Here is a 16,712-nt window from a genome sequence, read left to right on the forward strand (position 1 = left end):
GTGACTTGGTTGGTGAGAGTAGCTAAAGAGAGGTATGAACAGCAGTTAGCTAATGAAGCTAAAAAGAATCCTAGGGAGTTCTTTCGATATGTAGCCAGCAAAAGAAAGAATGATTATGGAAGGATGACATTGATTGGAGGAAATGGTATAAAGACAGCTGTTGCAGAATGTGTGGTGGAGATACTTAATGAGCAGTTCATAAAGATCTTTCAATCTTGTGAATGTGACTTCATGGAGAGATTAAGAGCAGTTGATGATGGGGAGGAGAGACTGACTGTAAGTGAGCAAGAGGTGTTTGGGGAGTTGAGTAAACTAGATGTAAATAAGGCTGTGGGACTTGATAATATATCACCGCGTATTCTGAAGGAATGTGCCAGAGAGTTGACACCTGCCTTGACATATTTTTTTAATACGAGTCTTGCACTTGGTCAAGTCCCTAAAGAGTGGAAGGAGGGCAAGATTGTGCCACTTCATAAAGGAGGTGATCGAACTCAAGCATCAAATTATAGGCCTATCTGTGTGTCGGGTGTTGTGGTTAAGTTGTTGGAGAAGCTTGTGAGAGCTAGAATCCAGAGTTGGGTTGACAACAATGGTATAATCTTTGATGGACAGCATGGATTTGCTAAAGGGAGGTCGTGTTTTAGTAATCTACTTACTTATTACAATAAAGTGACTGCTTCCTTGGACAGAGGAGAAGGATACACAGTAATATACTTGGATTTCGCAAAAGCTTTTGATAGAGTGCCTCATGATAAGTTGACAGTCAAACTAGAGCAGATGGGGTTGGATATTAGATTAGTGCATTGGATTGGAGACTGGCTATCTGATAGGTATCAACAAGTTGTGTATGGGGGTGCAATATCCAGGAAAAGGAAAGTCACTAGTGGAGTGCCTCAGGGATCTGTTTTAGGGCCATTACTATTTAACTTGTATATTAATGATATTGGCGAAGATTTGGATGGAGATATTCAGTTGTTTGCAGATGATGCAAAGTTGGGAAGAACCATAAAGAGTAGTGAAGATGTTGTGGCCTTGCAAGAAGACTTGAATAAATTGAGTGATTGGGCAAGCAAATGGGGGTGTGAGTTCAATGTTGCAAAATGTAAGGTTTTAAAATTTGGAAAACAAAGATGGGATGCAGAATTTATGCTTGGTAAGAATATATTGTTGGAAGTAGAGGAAATAAGAGATCTGGGAGTGATAGTGGATAAGGATCTAAAATTTAGGGGTCACATCGCCAAAATTGTGAAGACAACACAAAGACTTCTGGGAATGATGAGGAGGACACTGACGTGTAGAAGTAGGGAGATTCTTGTTCCATTGTATAAGGCTTTGATTAGGCCACACATGGACTATTGTGCCCAGATTTGGTCACCTGGTTTTCAGAAGGATGAGGAGATGTTGGAAAGGGTCCAAAGGCGACTGACTAAGGTAGTTTCTGACCTCTGGAATGTCGAGTATGAGGAAAGATTGAAAAGATGTAATTTGCAGAGACTAGTGGAGAGAAGGAAGAGGGGAGATATGATAGAGACCTACAAGTTGGTAAGGGGTTGCTATAGGATCAATGGTGGAGAAGTTCTACAGCGAATAGTGGGAGATCAGGGGAGAACCAGAGGTCATCCCTGGAAACTGTATAAAGAGGGTGTGAGTAGGGGAGTGAGAGGCAGGTTTTTTTCGTGCAGAGTTGTGAATGATTGGAATGCCTTGCCTGAGAGTGTGGTGTCTGCAAGGAGTTTGAATGTGTTTAAGACCCGGTATGATGAGATGTGTGTGAGATAAAAGGACCTCCTAGATGAGTCTTTGACTCCATGAGGTCTTGTTTAATAATAATAATAATAATAATAATAATAATAAATCCTATTGCCTTTATGCCATCAGGTTTATTTATTTCCTCAAATACCTCCTGCTCATTCACAATTAATCCATCCTCTTCTATGTCCTCTACATGAAGTTCCTCATGATTCCACCCTAATCAGGATGAAACACCCTTATAAATTAATAACTGATAACCAAAAGGTGATTGCTGAATACCTCAACAATGTCTTCTGCAGCAGTTATTATTTTATCACTTTCATCCATTAACATCATATTGCCGTGATCATTCTTCCTTCTACATTCACACATTGATGCTGTTATGTATTTCTTTGTCAGTTCCCAAGCAGCATTTATTTCTTGACCGCTCAACTTCTCATTCCATGATATAGCTCCAAGCTGTCCCCGAAGCTTGTCATAATCACCAGCCTTATAATTCCACATATATCCTTTACTTGGTAAAGTTTGCATATGACTAGCCAACACAGGTGATTACTTTATTATCACTTTTGCCAAGTGGAGGAAAGTGTGAAACCCCCTCTCACAATTACATCCTCTGATGAAATGATCAGATATAAAACTCTCTATCCTCACATGTCCTCTTTTACATGCTGCCTGAGATAGTTATCTCTCAAGAACTCAAGAAATAAATTTTCATTATTCCTAAATCCTAGCTCTTCATTCTAATCCATACTGCCAGAATTAAAATCACCCATAATAATTACTCTTCCTTTGTTCACTAATCCAAGTTATCCAGACATTTCCTCATCACCACCCACCACATTCCCAGGCCTATAGCCACATCCAATTAAATATGTTTTCCATCACCAGCACTCACCCTACCTTCTTGCCCTTTCTATCCTCATGTAAAAGACTGTATCCCTCCATTTCTATTCTCATTACGATGTCATCTTCTCTCAACTATGTTTCACTTATTCCACTGATTTTGGTGCAAATAAACTCAATCAATGAAACCATTTTATTCCCCTTATTTCTGATACTTCTGGCATCTGTAAACAAACACAACAGTTCATTTTTAGGAATACATGCAATTTACAGACATAGCAGACAATACAGATAGGATTAACTATCATATCTTAAGCAGTAATCAGGTTTGCAAGATGCCAAGTTACTTGACCATGACATGCCACTGAGCCTAACGTGAAAAAAAAAAAAAGATGAACAGCTTATCTTTTATTTGGATAAGTGAGTCAGTAAGCTACTTTTTCTTCATTTCCCCATCAAGACTTCCTATATTTTTAAACAAGAGAAAATATCAGGGCTAAATATATAAGTGAATATATATTTTTAATAAGAACGAAGAAACTTATGACGACATGTTTAACTACCTAATATCTGAGGGCATCTTCAGAAAGATTTAATTAAAATGCAAATGAGTAAAGTTCTGAGAAAGAAGATATTTCTTTAAAAGAAATGAAGACGACAGTACTGTTAAACACATGAAAATCTTATGTTGCGTAAATGATATCATGCAAGATGAGGTCATGATTTCTATTTAGAGTGCCATGCCTCACTAGATGTTTTGAAAATCTATGATAAGAGATTAACATTTTGATATGATCTATCTCATTTGGTGTCTTTTCTTTTCTTTCAGCAGTTGTGTTTTCAAGTTGGTAAATTCCCTTATGTTGTCCATCCAGCTTTTTCACACTCTTCTTCTTCTTCTCTCTGCCTTCAATCTTCCCCAGTAGAAATGCCTTTTCCAATGATTCATCTGACCTTATAATATGCTGAAAATGCATTATCTTTAATGGTAGAATGGTAACTGCTGTATAAGATATCATTGCGGTATTCGGTGAAAAATTAATAATGCTGGTTCATCCTCATCAGGTTGAAATCATAAAAAACTCAAATGTAGAGGACATTAGAGAGTATGGCATAATTGGTAGAGAGCAGGATATATATGAGGAAATAAACAAACTTGTTGTCAATAAGGCAATAGAATTAGATGAGAATCAGATATGGTAACTGCTGTATAAGATATCATTGAGGTATTCGGTGAAAAATTAATAATGCTGGTTCATCCTCATCAAGTTGAAATCATAAAACTCAAATGTAGAGGACATTAGAGAGTATGGCATAATTGGTAGCGAGCAGGATATATATGAGGAAATAAACAAACTTGTTGTCAATAAGGCAATAGAATTAGATGAGATATCAGGACTTGTTAAAAGAATATTCCAGGGAATTGGCATGCCAGTTTAATAAGCACCTTACAACAACACAGGTTCCAAGAGAGTGGAAAAAGGTAAAATTCTTCCACTGCATAAAGGTGGTGACAAGGCTCTGGCTATAAATTTTAGGTCAATCTGTATATCTGGAGTTGTGGTTAAGATACTGGATTGACTGGTGAGAACTAGGATTCAGAAATGGATTAATAGTATCAATATACTGGTTATTAGTATGGATATGTTAAAGTAAGTTCTTGGGCAAGGGAGTTGTATAAATTTGCAGAATCTTTTCACAGACTGCAACAAAACAAGCTGTTAAATCAACTGAAAGGGATGGTGAGCTGGATTGGTGACTGGCTGTCAGATAGGTATCAGAAAATTGTATATTGGGAGTGCAGTATCCCGAAAGAGGAAAGTCACTAGTGGTGCGCCAGAAGGGATCTATAATTGGGGGCCATAGTTATTCAATTTGTATATAAATGTCTCTTTTTTGGGGGTATTGGGTAACTGGTGATATGCAGCTGTTTCTAATAATGCAAAATTTGGGTGAACAATGAAGAGTCAAGTATATGTTGTAACCTTACAGTAAAACTTGAATAGACTGTTTAAATGGGCAGGCAAGTGGAGCTTATTAAGTTCAGTGTTGCAAAGTAAAGTTTGAAATTTGGTAAGTTTTTTTATACTTTGCATCCTAGTGATGGGATGCAAAGTATACACTTTGTGTGGAAAATTGAAATGTGGTAAAGGAGATGAGAGATCTGCCTTGATGAGGACTAATGGATTATTTTTACCAGACTCAGTCTCTGGGTTTTTACTATGTTTTATATACAATTTACTCATGTACTATAACAAGGTGTTGAACACATTGAATAAGGGAGATGCATATACAGAAATATACATAGATTTTACAAATGCTCTTGATAGATTGTCACACAACAAGTTGGTAAATAAGCTGGAACAGAGATGGTTAGATACTGAATTAGTGAGTAGGATAGGTGACTGGATGTCTGATAGGGATTAGCAAATTGTATGTGGTTATACAGCAATCCAGAAGAGGAAAGTCAATAGTGGTGCATGTCATAAGTGTCTGTGGTTTTGTGGCCAGTGTTGTTTAGCTTGTATATTAATGATATTGGTATGGATAGAGCTGGAGAGTATATGAGTGGCAAGTGAGTACAGCTATCAGTTCAATGTTGCGAAGTATGAATTGTCATTGTGGTTAAGAAATATTGAAGCAGGATGAGGAGGCAAAATATCTAATAGTGGTGGTAGTCAAAAACCTGAACATTAGGTGTTATAACACACAAGTTGCAAGCCACCAAATCCAATTATAGCACACATAATCGGATGCGATGGCGCATCCGATTATGTGTGCACAAATTCGGTTGCTTGGTTTTCATGGTTATGAATGGTATATTAGAAAGGGTACAGAGAACATTCACAGGTAGTAACTGGTCTTTAGGATGTGGAGTACGAAGACTTGTTAAGGAAATGCAGTTTGCAAAGCCTCAGGGATAAAGAGATATGATAAGGCACATTAGTTAGTAAACGATTATTACCAGGTTAATGTGGAAGAAAATTTTTCATATAATTGGAGTGGATAAAACTTGAGGTCAATTCTGGAAGCAGTATAAGAAGGGTGTGATCAAGGGATTGAGGTACAGGTATTTTGCTGGTGAATGAAATGCATTGCCAGAATAAATTTAAAACATGGTTTGATGAGCTTAGTGTGTCAGTGCGTACCTCTGGCAATAAATCTTTTGACTCCATGGAAGTCTGTGGTGTTGTTAATAATAATAATAATGATTTTTGCTTCTAGGCTGGTATGTTTTCGTGGAATCTCAGTTTTATTGGAATGAAGAAAGAGCTGTCTTATCAAGTGAAGTCATTCATCCTCCTTACTCTCCTTCAAGCTGTTTCACTCTGTGGTATCATGTTTCTGGTAAGTTGAAGTTTATTTTACCTTACTAAATAGTTCCATGCATACAGACCTGCAAAATTCAAGTCATGAAAAGTTGTCTGGAAACTATTAACTGTTTCTGATTTATTTTTGACTGCTGATTTCAAATATTTCTTCCATTTTTCTCTATTACGTAAGGATTTTTCACAAAATGGATCTCAATGTACAGTAAAATAGCTTTAAAATGCATTATATTAAGTAAGATAACAGTATTTAAAAATTTTTAATTAAAGTAATTAAAGATTAATCTTTAGTGCATACTTTATATTTTGTTGTGGTGTCTTTTCTTTTACTTCAAAGCTTCTTTTTGAACTTTTTCTGTGAAATTCTTTTCCCGGGTCGTCTCTGTCCAACATCCAGCAATAGTCTGCCATCATGTTGACATTCCACCTGCCCTGATACATTTTTTCTATCTCCTTGATGTCTTGGTGGAATCGCTCTCCTTACTCTTCACTGACAGTTCCCAGATTCTCAGGAAAGTAGTCTGAATGAGAGTTGAGAAAGTGCACTTTTAAGCTCATGGAGCATCATAAATCCTTGAATTTCTGTAGCATGTCTTCCACAGTTATTTTATAGTTGGGATCCTTGTGATTTCCTAAAAATTTCGTCACCACTTCTTTCAAAGTTTTCCACGTTTCTTTTTCAACAATTGCCATTTTTTCTTCAAACAGTTTATCCTTCATAAATTTCCTGATGTCCGTACAATTAAAAATACCTTCTTTCAATTTTACTGTAGATAATAATGGAAATTTTGCACAGATGTATTTAAAACATGCTCCTTCTTTCGACAAAGCCTCGACAAATTGTTTCATCAATCCTAGCTTTATGTGAAGCGAGAATAAAAGGATTTTTTCCCGAGCAACCAAAGTTTCGTGTAGCATAATTTTACTTCCAGGTTCTAATGTGACTCTTTCTGGCCATTCCTTCTTGATCCAATGTTGCTCTCGATCTCAGCTGTCCCACTCACATATAAAACACAAGTCTTTGGGGTGTCCTCTTTGTTGTCCCAAAATCATAGATATAACTTTAAGATCACTGCAAACTGTGCATCCATCCATGATAATTGTACTTAAGTTTGCTGAGAATGAAGGCTAAATTTTTGTATGATTCTTTGAAATTCACAGAATACGCTACTGGTACTGAAGCATACTTATTATTATTATTATTTTATTATTATTATTATTATTATTATTATTCAGGCCTCCATGCAGTCAAAAGACTCATCGTGGGAGGTCCTTCCTAAGAACATAAAGTCTGTCAAGACTCATTGAGGGAAGGTCCCCCCCCCCTAAGAAACACAAAGTCTATCATACCACTCCTTGAACTCATTGACTGTTCTCGCCCTCACCACTCTATCAGGCAATGCATTCCACGCTCAACCACCCTCCATGCAAAGAAATCACTTCCTCACCCTCTTGCTCACAGTTTCCTTTTGTAACTTCCAGGGATGGCTTCTTGTCATCACTCTTTCCCACTGTTCAACCAAGTGAAAGAACTCCCCAGTGTCAACCCTGTAACCACCTCTCAACAATTTAAAAGTCTCAATCATATCACCTCTCCTTCTTCTATCCACCAAACTCTGCAGTCCACATTTCCTCAGCCGATTCTCATAACTATCCTTGTACAGTCCTGAAACCATCTTTGTCATCCGTCTTTGTATCCTTTCCACAGTTAATTTATCCCCTTCAAATCCTGGGTACCAAATCTGAGAACAATAGTTTAAGTGTGGTCTGATCAGAGACTTATACAACGGAATGATAACCCTCTTATCTCTGCAGATCAGTGTCCTTCTCATAATTGCAGCAATCCTCTGTGTTACCTTCACCACCTTTGCAATATGTCCCCTAAACTTCAGGTTTCTATCAATCATCAACCTCAGATCTCTTGTGTCCCCAACTTTCTCAAGTATAACTCCTCCCATAGAGTATGCAGCATCCCATCGATGTTTCCCAAACCTCAAGACCTTACATTTTGCTGCATTAAACTGAAACCCCCATTCCTTTTGCCCATCTATATAGCTTATTCAAATCCTCTTTCAGGGCTATCACATCTGCACTATTACTAATAATCCTTCCCAACTTTGCATCATCCACAAACAACTGAATATCCCCTTGCAATCCTCTGGCAATGTCATTGATATAAAGGTTAAACAATATATGTCTAAGTACTAAGCCCTGTGAGACCCCACTTGTAACCTTCTGTCTCCTTGAAACTGCTCCACCATACACAACTCTCTGATACCTATCAGACAGCCAATCCTGAATCCAGTCGACCAATCTGTCATCCAGACCCATGTGCTGCAACTTAAGTATCAGCTTATCATGTGGCACCCTGTCAAATGCCTTTGCTAAGTCTAAGAAAATTGCAGTATATGCCTTTCCCTCATCTAATGTTCTTGTAACTTTATTATAAAAGGCTAACATATTGCTAAAACAAGAGCACCCTTTCACAAATCCATGTTGACTCTCACAGAAAACATTACCCTCATCTGCCCAATGCTGTATACGGGCACTCACTACTTTTTCCGAGATCTTAACAACTACTGATGACACACAGACTGGTTTATAATTAGACACTTCCAGTCTGTTACCACCCTTATGCAATGGCACTATCTTACCTTCCTTCCATTCCCTTTGCCGAAGACAGACTTTCATTGAAAAGCCAGGTTAAAGGCACTGTCAGTTCCCTAGCACATTCTCTCAAAACTGGTGGTGAAATACCATCCAGTCCCAAAGCTTTACTGACATCCAGAGTTCTTAGTATCTGAAACACACTCTCCTCCTGTACCTCCAGACCTCGAACTAGTCCTATCCCTCTAGCATTAAAACTGACTCCTCTAGGATGAAATACTCCAATAAAGTGGTCATTGAACAATTCCACTATGTCCTCTGCATCACTCACTCTATTCCCATTTTTATCCCACAATATCATTCTTCCACAGTCATTTCTCCTCCTACTGGCCACATAGCTAAAAAATTCCCTAGGATTTTCTTTGCATCTTAGGGCCAATCTCCTCTCATATTCCAGTTTCGCTTTCCTTACCACATTAGTCACTCTTCTGGCCTGTGTCTTATATTCTTCATGCATCCTCTCTTCACCTGTCTCCTTATATCTCTTTCATAGCCCCTTTTTTACATGCAATTCCTGTTTAATATTGTTTGTCATCCACTTTACTCCAAATTGTGTTCTCTTCTTCACTTGTGGTATACAACTTACCATTGCTGCTAACAAATATTCTTTCACAATTTCCCATGCACTAATGATATCCCAGCCTTCCAATTCTAACTCCATGAAACTTCCCGAAGTTGACGTCTAAGACTATTATAATCACCTGCATTATAATTCCACATAAGTTCCCGTCTCTTTGATACTCCTGCATGTCTATTCATTTTCCAAGTCAAAACCATATGGTCATTCTCTCCAACTGGTGGGTGAGATGTCATCGCAGTTATTATCAACTCTTCTGATGCTATAACCAAATCCAAAACTCTTGAACCGCTTGTTCCCTCTGTTACATGTTGCCTAAGATATTTGTCCCTCAAGAATTCTAGAAATTCCATTCCACTGCTACATACATCTTCCTCTCTCCAATTTATACTACTGTAGTTAAAATCTCCCATAACAATCATTCTTCTTGCACTTGCCAAACTTAGCTGTCTAAACATCTCCTGGTCCCCATCCTCCGTGGTCCTGGGTCTGTAGCAACATCCCACTAAATATCCTGTCTTGCCTACCTCTACCTCACTCCATATGCTCTCAAAATCATTTGTCTCACTTCCTTCCAAATCCTCCACTCTTAGAGGACATAGGTCATCGCTTATCATAAGCAGTACCCCACCACCACCACCACCACGCTTTCGCCTCCTATCCTGAAGAAAAATGCTATACCCAGCGACTTCTATTCCTTTTATTATATCCCCTTCTGTCAACCTCTTCTTAGTGATCCCAATAATTTTTGGCCAGGCTGATGCTATCTGCGCCACCAATTCCTCTCCCTTATTCCGGATACTCCTGGCATTAGTATAAAGCATATAAATGCCATTGTTTCTATACCCAGCATCATCACTTCTAGACTCCGCTGGGCTCAGCGTTACCTGACATCGTCTCCCTTCTCCTAAGTATCCATTCCCACAAGAGGCCACCCCCTGCTATCATCCTCCCTGGGACACAATGACTCGTTCAGAACAGCAATCTCTCCAGATGCCTACATCCTTCCTCATTCAAATGTAAACGGTCTCTCGCTTACAATTCCTCTCTTTCCTCAATTGCACTCCAAGCATCCACATATACCAGTCCTCTCTTGTCACACATTCTCGCTATTATGCCATTCAATATTACCGCTCTTCTGCTCAGCTCATCATTATCATACCTAGGCAGCATGCACACTATCTTTCCTGTCTGTGTCTTCTTCCATACCGTCTCAAGTAAAAATCTCATATCTCTCGCTGCCGACTTGCATTAGCACTCAAGTCATTCATTCCTACCATCACAATCATCTCATCCACCCTTACACCTCTCTTAATTGCCATAGCCACCCTTTCTATTGTTCCTCCTGGCAAACACTCCTCACGCATTCTATCTTGAACACCACGGATCATTAAGTCACCATACATTATACCTCTTACCATTTCCTTTCTCCTATTGTTTCCATTCTCTCCTCTTCTTTCATTCCCATGGGTTTCTCTCATTCCCTCTCCTCTACTGCTATTCTCTCTTCTAGCATTATGGAGAATTTAAATAGAGAATCCATTATAATTATGGAGAAGCACAGCTTTGAGGCTTCTTTTTGAGGAATCAATAAACAACCTCTAATCGATGAAGTAGCCACCTGCACTTTTATCTGCATTAATCCCTTCCTGTCCTATCTTAAGAATGAGAAGTTTCGTGGAAATTTCTTTATGTACCATAAAAAGGCACTTAAAAAAAGCACTTATACAACTAATTAGCTGTAAATAAAGGAGAATGAAAATAAATACCGATATGCTGAATTTAAATCCAAATACTACTAAATAAAAACGATGAAATTAGAAATTGGGTAAAATTGGTGGGTGTTGGAATTTTTCTACTATTTTTTTTCTAAACTCAGCACCTAAAAATCTATAAGAATCAATTATTACTTCTCAGACAACTTTTCCTTCACAGGCCTGTGTTGTTGTTGTTATTATTATTATTATTATTATTATGCAACACCTCCAGGGAGTCCAAAGACTCATCGAGGGAGGGCACCTAACCTGCAACTCTCTGTCTCCACTACTCATCCCGCCAACTACAACGTATGGCGATTACACCAAAGCCATCACTAGTATTTTCAAAGACAATCACAAACATCCATGCCCACGGTGGGATTCGAACCCACACCCTTTTGGCTGGAGAGAAAATACGCTCACCATTCGGCCAACCAGGCGTTATAATAATATTATAATGTCCAGAATTTGGTGCTTTTCACGGTGGTGGCTTGTAAAAATAAATACATTGATTCTATGAATAATAATAACCAGATTTTAACTATTAGATGTTTTTTTTATTAATTAACACTAGATATATTTACTTGACATGTTTTGGCTGATATCACTTCTGTCTATATACTGATACAACAACAAGAAAAAAATTCCCAATTCTATTTCAAGAGACGCTGTTTCTATAAATTGAAATGAATGGAATGATAGTTTAATCATATGTATCATTAGTCATGTTCTGTGCAGTATGTACATTGTTCTATAAAATGCACATAAGATAGCTACTGTAATGTGCAGTTTACAGAAATGACCCTTGATTACCAACTGACTTCTCTGTAGAGCACCGTGTAATGGTACTTCAATTATGCGATTCTCAGTATATGATTTCTGGCATAGGAGAGGTCTTGAAATGTTTACACATATTAATTCTTTCCAAATGTGGTGAAGGATCATTCCTTGGTTTCTGTTTAACATGCCTTTTAAACAAATAACTTTGGAAGACCAATGAACAATCTGTTAAAACAATTCTCTTGTATATAAGACATGGAGGATGTTTACTGATTTACCATGTGATTTTTTTAAATTTAAAGATGAATGCTGCAAGTTTACTTTTTTCTTCCCATTTTTTTCAACATCACTTATATGTTCTTTGTTATGGATTTTGAAACTTCCCAATTTCACCTACTTACATCTTTTCACAAGAGCACAGAATCTTGTATACTTCAGGATGTTTATAAAATGGAACTTTGTCTTTAGGGCAACCTCAGAAGCTTCATAAGGTTAACACTTTAAAGTTAATTGCTTTGAAGACTGTTCTGGTGTTTTTAATATTAATTGTAACATTTGGGAAATATTTCTTGATGCATTGCCAATGTATGGTACTGATATGATACACTGCCTTTGCAATTAATTTCTAGGGTGTCCAGAAAATTCGTCCGAAACAATTTATCAAAAGGCAATTTATTATTATTATCATTATTATTATTATTATTACCCAAGACCCCCATGGAGTCAAAGACTCATCTAGGAGGTCCTTTTATCAAACAAACAACTCATCATACCGTGCATTAAACACATTCAAATTCTCTGCAGACACCACACTCTCAGGCAAGACATTCCAATCATTCACAACTCTTCATGAAAAAACCTGCTTCTCATTTCCCTACTCACACTCTCTTTATACAGCTTCAAGGGATAACCTCTGGTCCCCCCCCCCCCGATCTGCCACTATTTTCTGTAGAAGTAGAACTTCTCCAGCATCGATCCTATAACAACCCTTTACCAACTTGTAGGTCTCTTTCATATCTCCCCCTCTTCCTTCTGTCCACCAGACTCTGCAAATTACATCTCAATATCTCCATCCAAATCTTCACCAATATCATTAATATACAAGTTAAACAGCAATGGTCCTAAAACAGACCCCTAAGCCATACCACTAGCAACTTTCCTTTTCCTGGATATCACTCCCCCATACACAACTTGTTGATACCTATCAGATAGCCAGTCTCCAATTGAATGCACCAATCTAATATCCAACCCCATCCACTCCATCTTTACTATTAACTTATCATGCGGTAATCGATCAAAAACCTTAGCAAAATCGAAGTATATTACTGTGTATCCTTCTACTCTGTCCATGGAAGCAGTCACCTTATTGTAATAAGTAAGTAGATTACTAAAACATGACCTCCCTTTAGCAAATCCATGCTGTCCATCAAAGATAATACCATAGTTGTCAACCCAAATCTGGATCCTAGTTCTCACAAGCTTCTCCAACAACTTAACCACAACACCTGACACACATATAGGCCTATTGTTTGATGCTTGAGTTCAATCACCTCCTTTATGAAGTGGCACAATCTTGCCCTCCTTCCAATCTTTAGGAACTTGACCAAGTGCAAGACTCATATTAAAAAAATATGTCAAGGCAGGTGTCAACTCCCTGGCACATTCCTTCAGAATACGTGGTAATATATTATCAAGTTCCACAGCCTTATTTACATCTAGTTTTCTCAACTCCCCATACACCTCATGCTCACTTACAGTCAGTCTCTCTTCCCCATCATCAACTGCTCTCATTCTCTCCATGAAGTCACATTCACGAGATTGGATGACCTTTATGAATTGCTCATTAATTATCTCTACTATACTTCTGCAACAGCTGTTTATACCATTTTCTCCAATCAATGTCATCCTTCCATAATCATTCTTTCTTTTGCTGAATACATATCGAAAGAACTCCTTAGGATTCTTTTTGGCTTCATTAGTTAACTGCTGTTCATACCTCTCTTTAGCTACCCTCACCAACTCACCTGCCTTGCCTGGTCTTTGCAGTCCGCATGGAATTGGTTATTTCCACTTCTCTTATGCTACCTCCATAATGCATTTTTCTCTGTAATTGCAAGTATAATCTCTTTATTCATCCATTTCACACTTACCTTATTTAACATTCTGATATTTAGACATTGCATCTACTAGATAGTTTTTGAAAATCCCCCAAGCTACATTGATCTCTTTTCCAGCTAACTCCTCATTCCATGCTACATCAGCAAGCTGTCTCCTGAGCTCTTCATATAAAAGGATATGAAGGAAAGGATATGAATTTATCAAACAACAATTTACCAAATGGCAATTTTTCAATAAAACATTTAATCAAATAAGCCATAAATCAAAAAAACAGTTCATCGAACAACAGTTAATCAAAAAAGCAATTCATCGAAAGGCAATTGTCGAAAACCAACAATTCATCGAAAAATCACAATTCGCCGAAACTACAAATCATCAAATGAACTGTTATTAATTGAAAAATGAATTATAAAATATACGAAGTGTAGTGTATTTATTAAAAAGAACCGCAGTTTTTATTGTATTAACTAGTGATGCAGTTGAAGCTTAGCATGATATTCCCTTCATATATATTAGATGTGCATAGTAAGTTTCCTTTTCTTTTCTTTCTTTTTTTTTTTTTTTTTTGAGAAAGAGATATTCCTTTTAGTCAATATATGTATTATATTTTCTGTGTGTTTTACACAATCTGGAAAAGATTATGTAAAAAAGTCTTTATATCAACATGGATACTTTATCATATGGAACTCTGAAAGGTGCCTATTGCTACTAATTATTATAATTATTAATAGTAGGTGCATTATTATTATTATTGTTACTAGTAATAATAATAATAATAATGGTTATTATTATTCCTCCTCATCATCCTCTCTCATCAACCTAATGGTTGGTGGGATAGCAATCCTACATTACTAGGAAATAATTATAGAAGAACATGGTGTCCTATTGTGTGATCATGGGACTGGTTTCTCTGTTTCCTGAGGAAACAGAGAAACCAGTTTGTATGAGACCTGCTAACTCACCTTCAGTTGAAGAGTGCTAATAATAATTATTCGTGTCATAGACGAGATTTAAACCAAAATCTTTCAACTAAAGGGTTTTGTTTATATTTATACCCACTGAACTATGGATGCTTTATTAATATTAGTAGCATTTGTATGTGACTTCTGCACACTCACCAGTTATATAGGATGAATTTTTCTCAGATTTGGTATTTGAAATTTTTACAAAAAATTGTTGAACCATTTCAGTTTTCAGTTCAACTATATTTGTAACTACAAAGGGACAAAATGTCAAAATTATATATTACAATAACCTCTCTGACTTATTAGAATTCAAATAAGTTGTCTGCATGGTTCAGTTTTACTTCCAACTGGATCACTTTTATAATAATATTTTCTTAAAGAAGTTTCAAATTGATATTAATAATTGCCAGCCTGGTTGGCCGAGTGGTTAGCATATCCTCTCTCCAGCCAAAAGGCTGTGGGTTCGAATCCCACCTTGGGCATGGATGTTTGTGATTGTGCAGATACTAGTGGTGGTGGTCGGCAGTAGATGGCGTTGGTATATATGATGAAAGTAGTTGCGGTTTGTTGTAGTTGGTGAAATGAGTGGTGGAGACAGAGTTGTAGAGTTGGTGCCCTCCCTTGATGAGTCTTTGGACTCCCTGGAGGTGTCATGTAATAATAATAATAATAATTCCATTCTAGCTGGATGAAATTTAATGAATTTTATAGTTAAGATCTATATTAATCTATATTTAAATTTCTCAGTTTTAATTTCAATCTGACCATTGTTGTGAAAAAATTAGGAAGAATGAAATTTGTTGTCTAGAGATAAATCACTATAAACACAATGATGCTGTATTTATATTTACAGAAAATTTGTTCTAAAATACAACAAAATAATTATTACGTCTCAAGTGACTACTTACATATGTTGCCTCTGTCTTCAGTCTTCTTCTTCTTCTTCTGCAGCTTCTCCCACTTAAGTGGGGTCACTGTTTGTAATGAGTCTCCTCAACACCTTCCTGTCTTGGGCTGTCACCACATCCAAGTTCTTCATCTTCAAGTCCTCTTCTACCAGCTCCCTCCATCTCTTCTTTGGCCACCCACGCTTCCGCCTTCCTTGCACATCCATCTGCATGACCCTTCTTCCCACATATTCGTCCTCCCTCCTCATCGCATGACCAAACCATCTCAACTTTGCCTCATGTATTTTTGCTCCTAAGTTCATAACTTTCACTGTTCCCCTCACATAGTCATTTCTCAGATGATCCTTTCTGGTCACACCGCACATCCACCTAAGCATTCTCATCTCTGCTACTTCCATCCTGCTGATGTTATTTTTACTCAGGGCCACAGTTTCTATAGCATATGTCATAGCTGGCCTCACTACTGTCCTATAGATTTTGCCTTTCAGATTGATCGACACCCCTCTTATCGCATAACACTCCAGCCATCTCCCTCCAGTTCCTCCAACCTGCTTGCATCCTACATCACACTTCCTTCTCAGCTCCTCCATCTTCTTCCACTGTTGAACCTAAGTATCTAAAGTCTCTCACCTTCCTGATGACATTTCCTTCCAGCTCCAGATCTGTCTCCTGGCCGCCACTGCCCACTGTACAACACATATACTCTGTCTTACTTCTGCTCAGTCTCATACCTCTCTCTTCCAGTACTTTTCTCCATCTTTCCAGTTTAATTTCCGCTTCTTCTCTTGAATCTACACACAGCAAGATGTCATCTGCATACAACATTGTCCAAGGTGCATCTTCTCTCACCTCCTCTGTTACCACCTCCATCACAATATTAAACAGAAATGGACTTAATGCTGACCCTTGATGCAAGCCAACTGTTACATGAAAACTTTTTGTCTGTCCCAAACAGGTCCGAACACTTGTCTTCACATTTCTGTACATTTCACGCACCAACCTGACTATTTCTC

The 16,712-nt window shown here is 37.6% G+C and overlaps 1 protein-coding gene across 1 annotated transcript in view; it reads left to right on the plus strand.

Moving 5' to 3' along the window:
• The window catches only part of LOC150101230 (MAM and LDL-receptor class A domain-containing protein 2-like), a 1,363,156-nt gene that overhangs the window by 425,391 nt on the left and 921,053 nt on the right, over positions 1-16,712 (plus strand). Inside the window, exon 17 of the mRNA XM_090402193.1 lies at positions 5,824-5,946. Within this exon, the coding sequence (XP_090258319.1) occupies positions 5,824-5,946 (123 nt within the window). The remainder of the gene's footprint in view (positions 1-5,823; positions 5,947-16,712) is intronic.

This window comes from Typopeltis vanoorti, chromosome 12 (genome assembly GCF_054136105.1).
Source record: "Typopeltis vanoorti isolate ZY-2024b chromosome 12, IOZ_Tvanoo_1.0, whole genome shotgun sequence".
In the NCBI taxonomy this organism is placed as follows: Eukaryota; Metazoa; Arthropoda; class Arachnida; order Uropygi; family Thelyphonidae; genus Typopeltis; species Typopeltis vanoorti.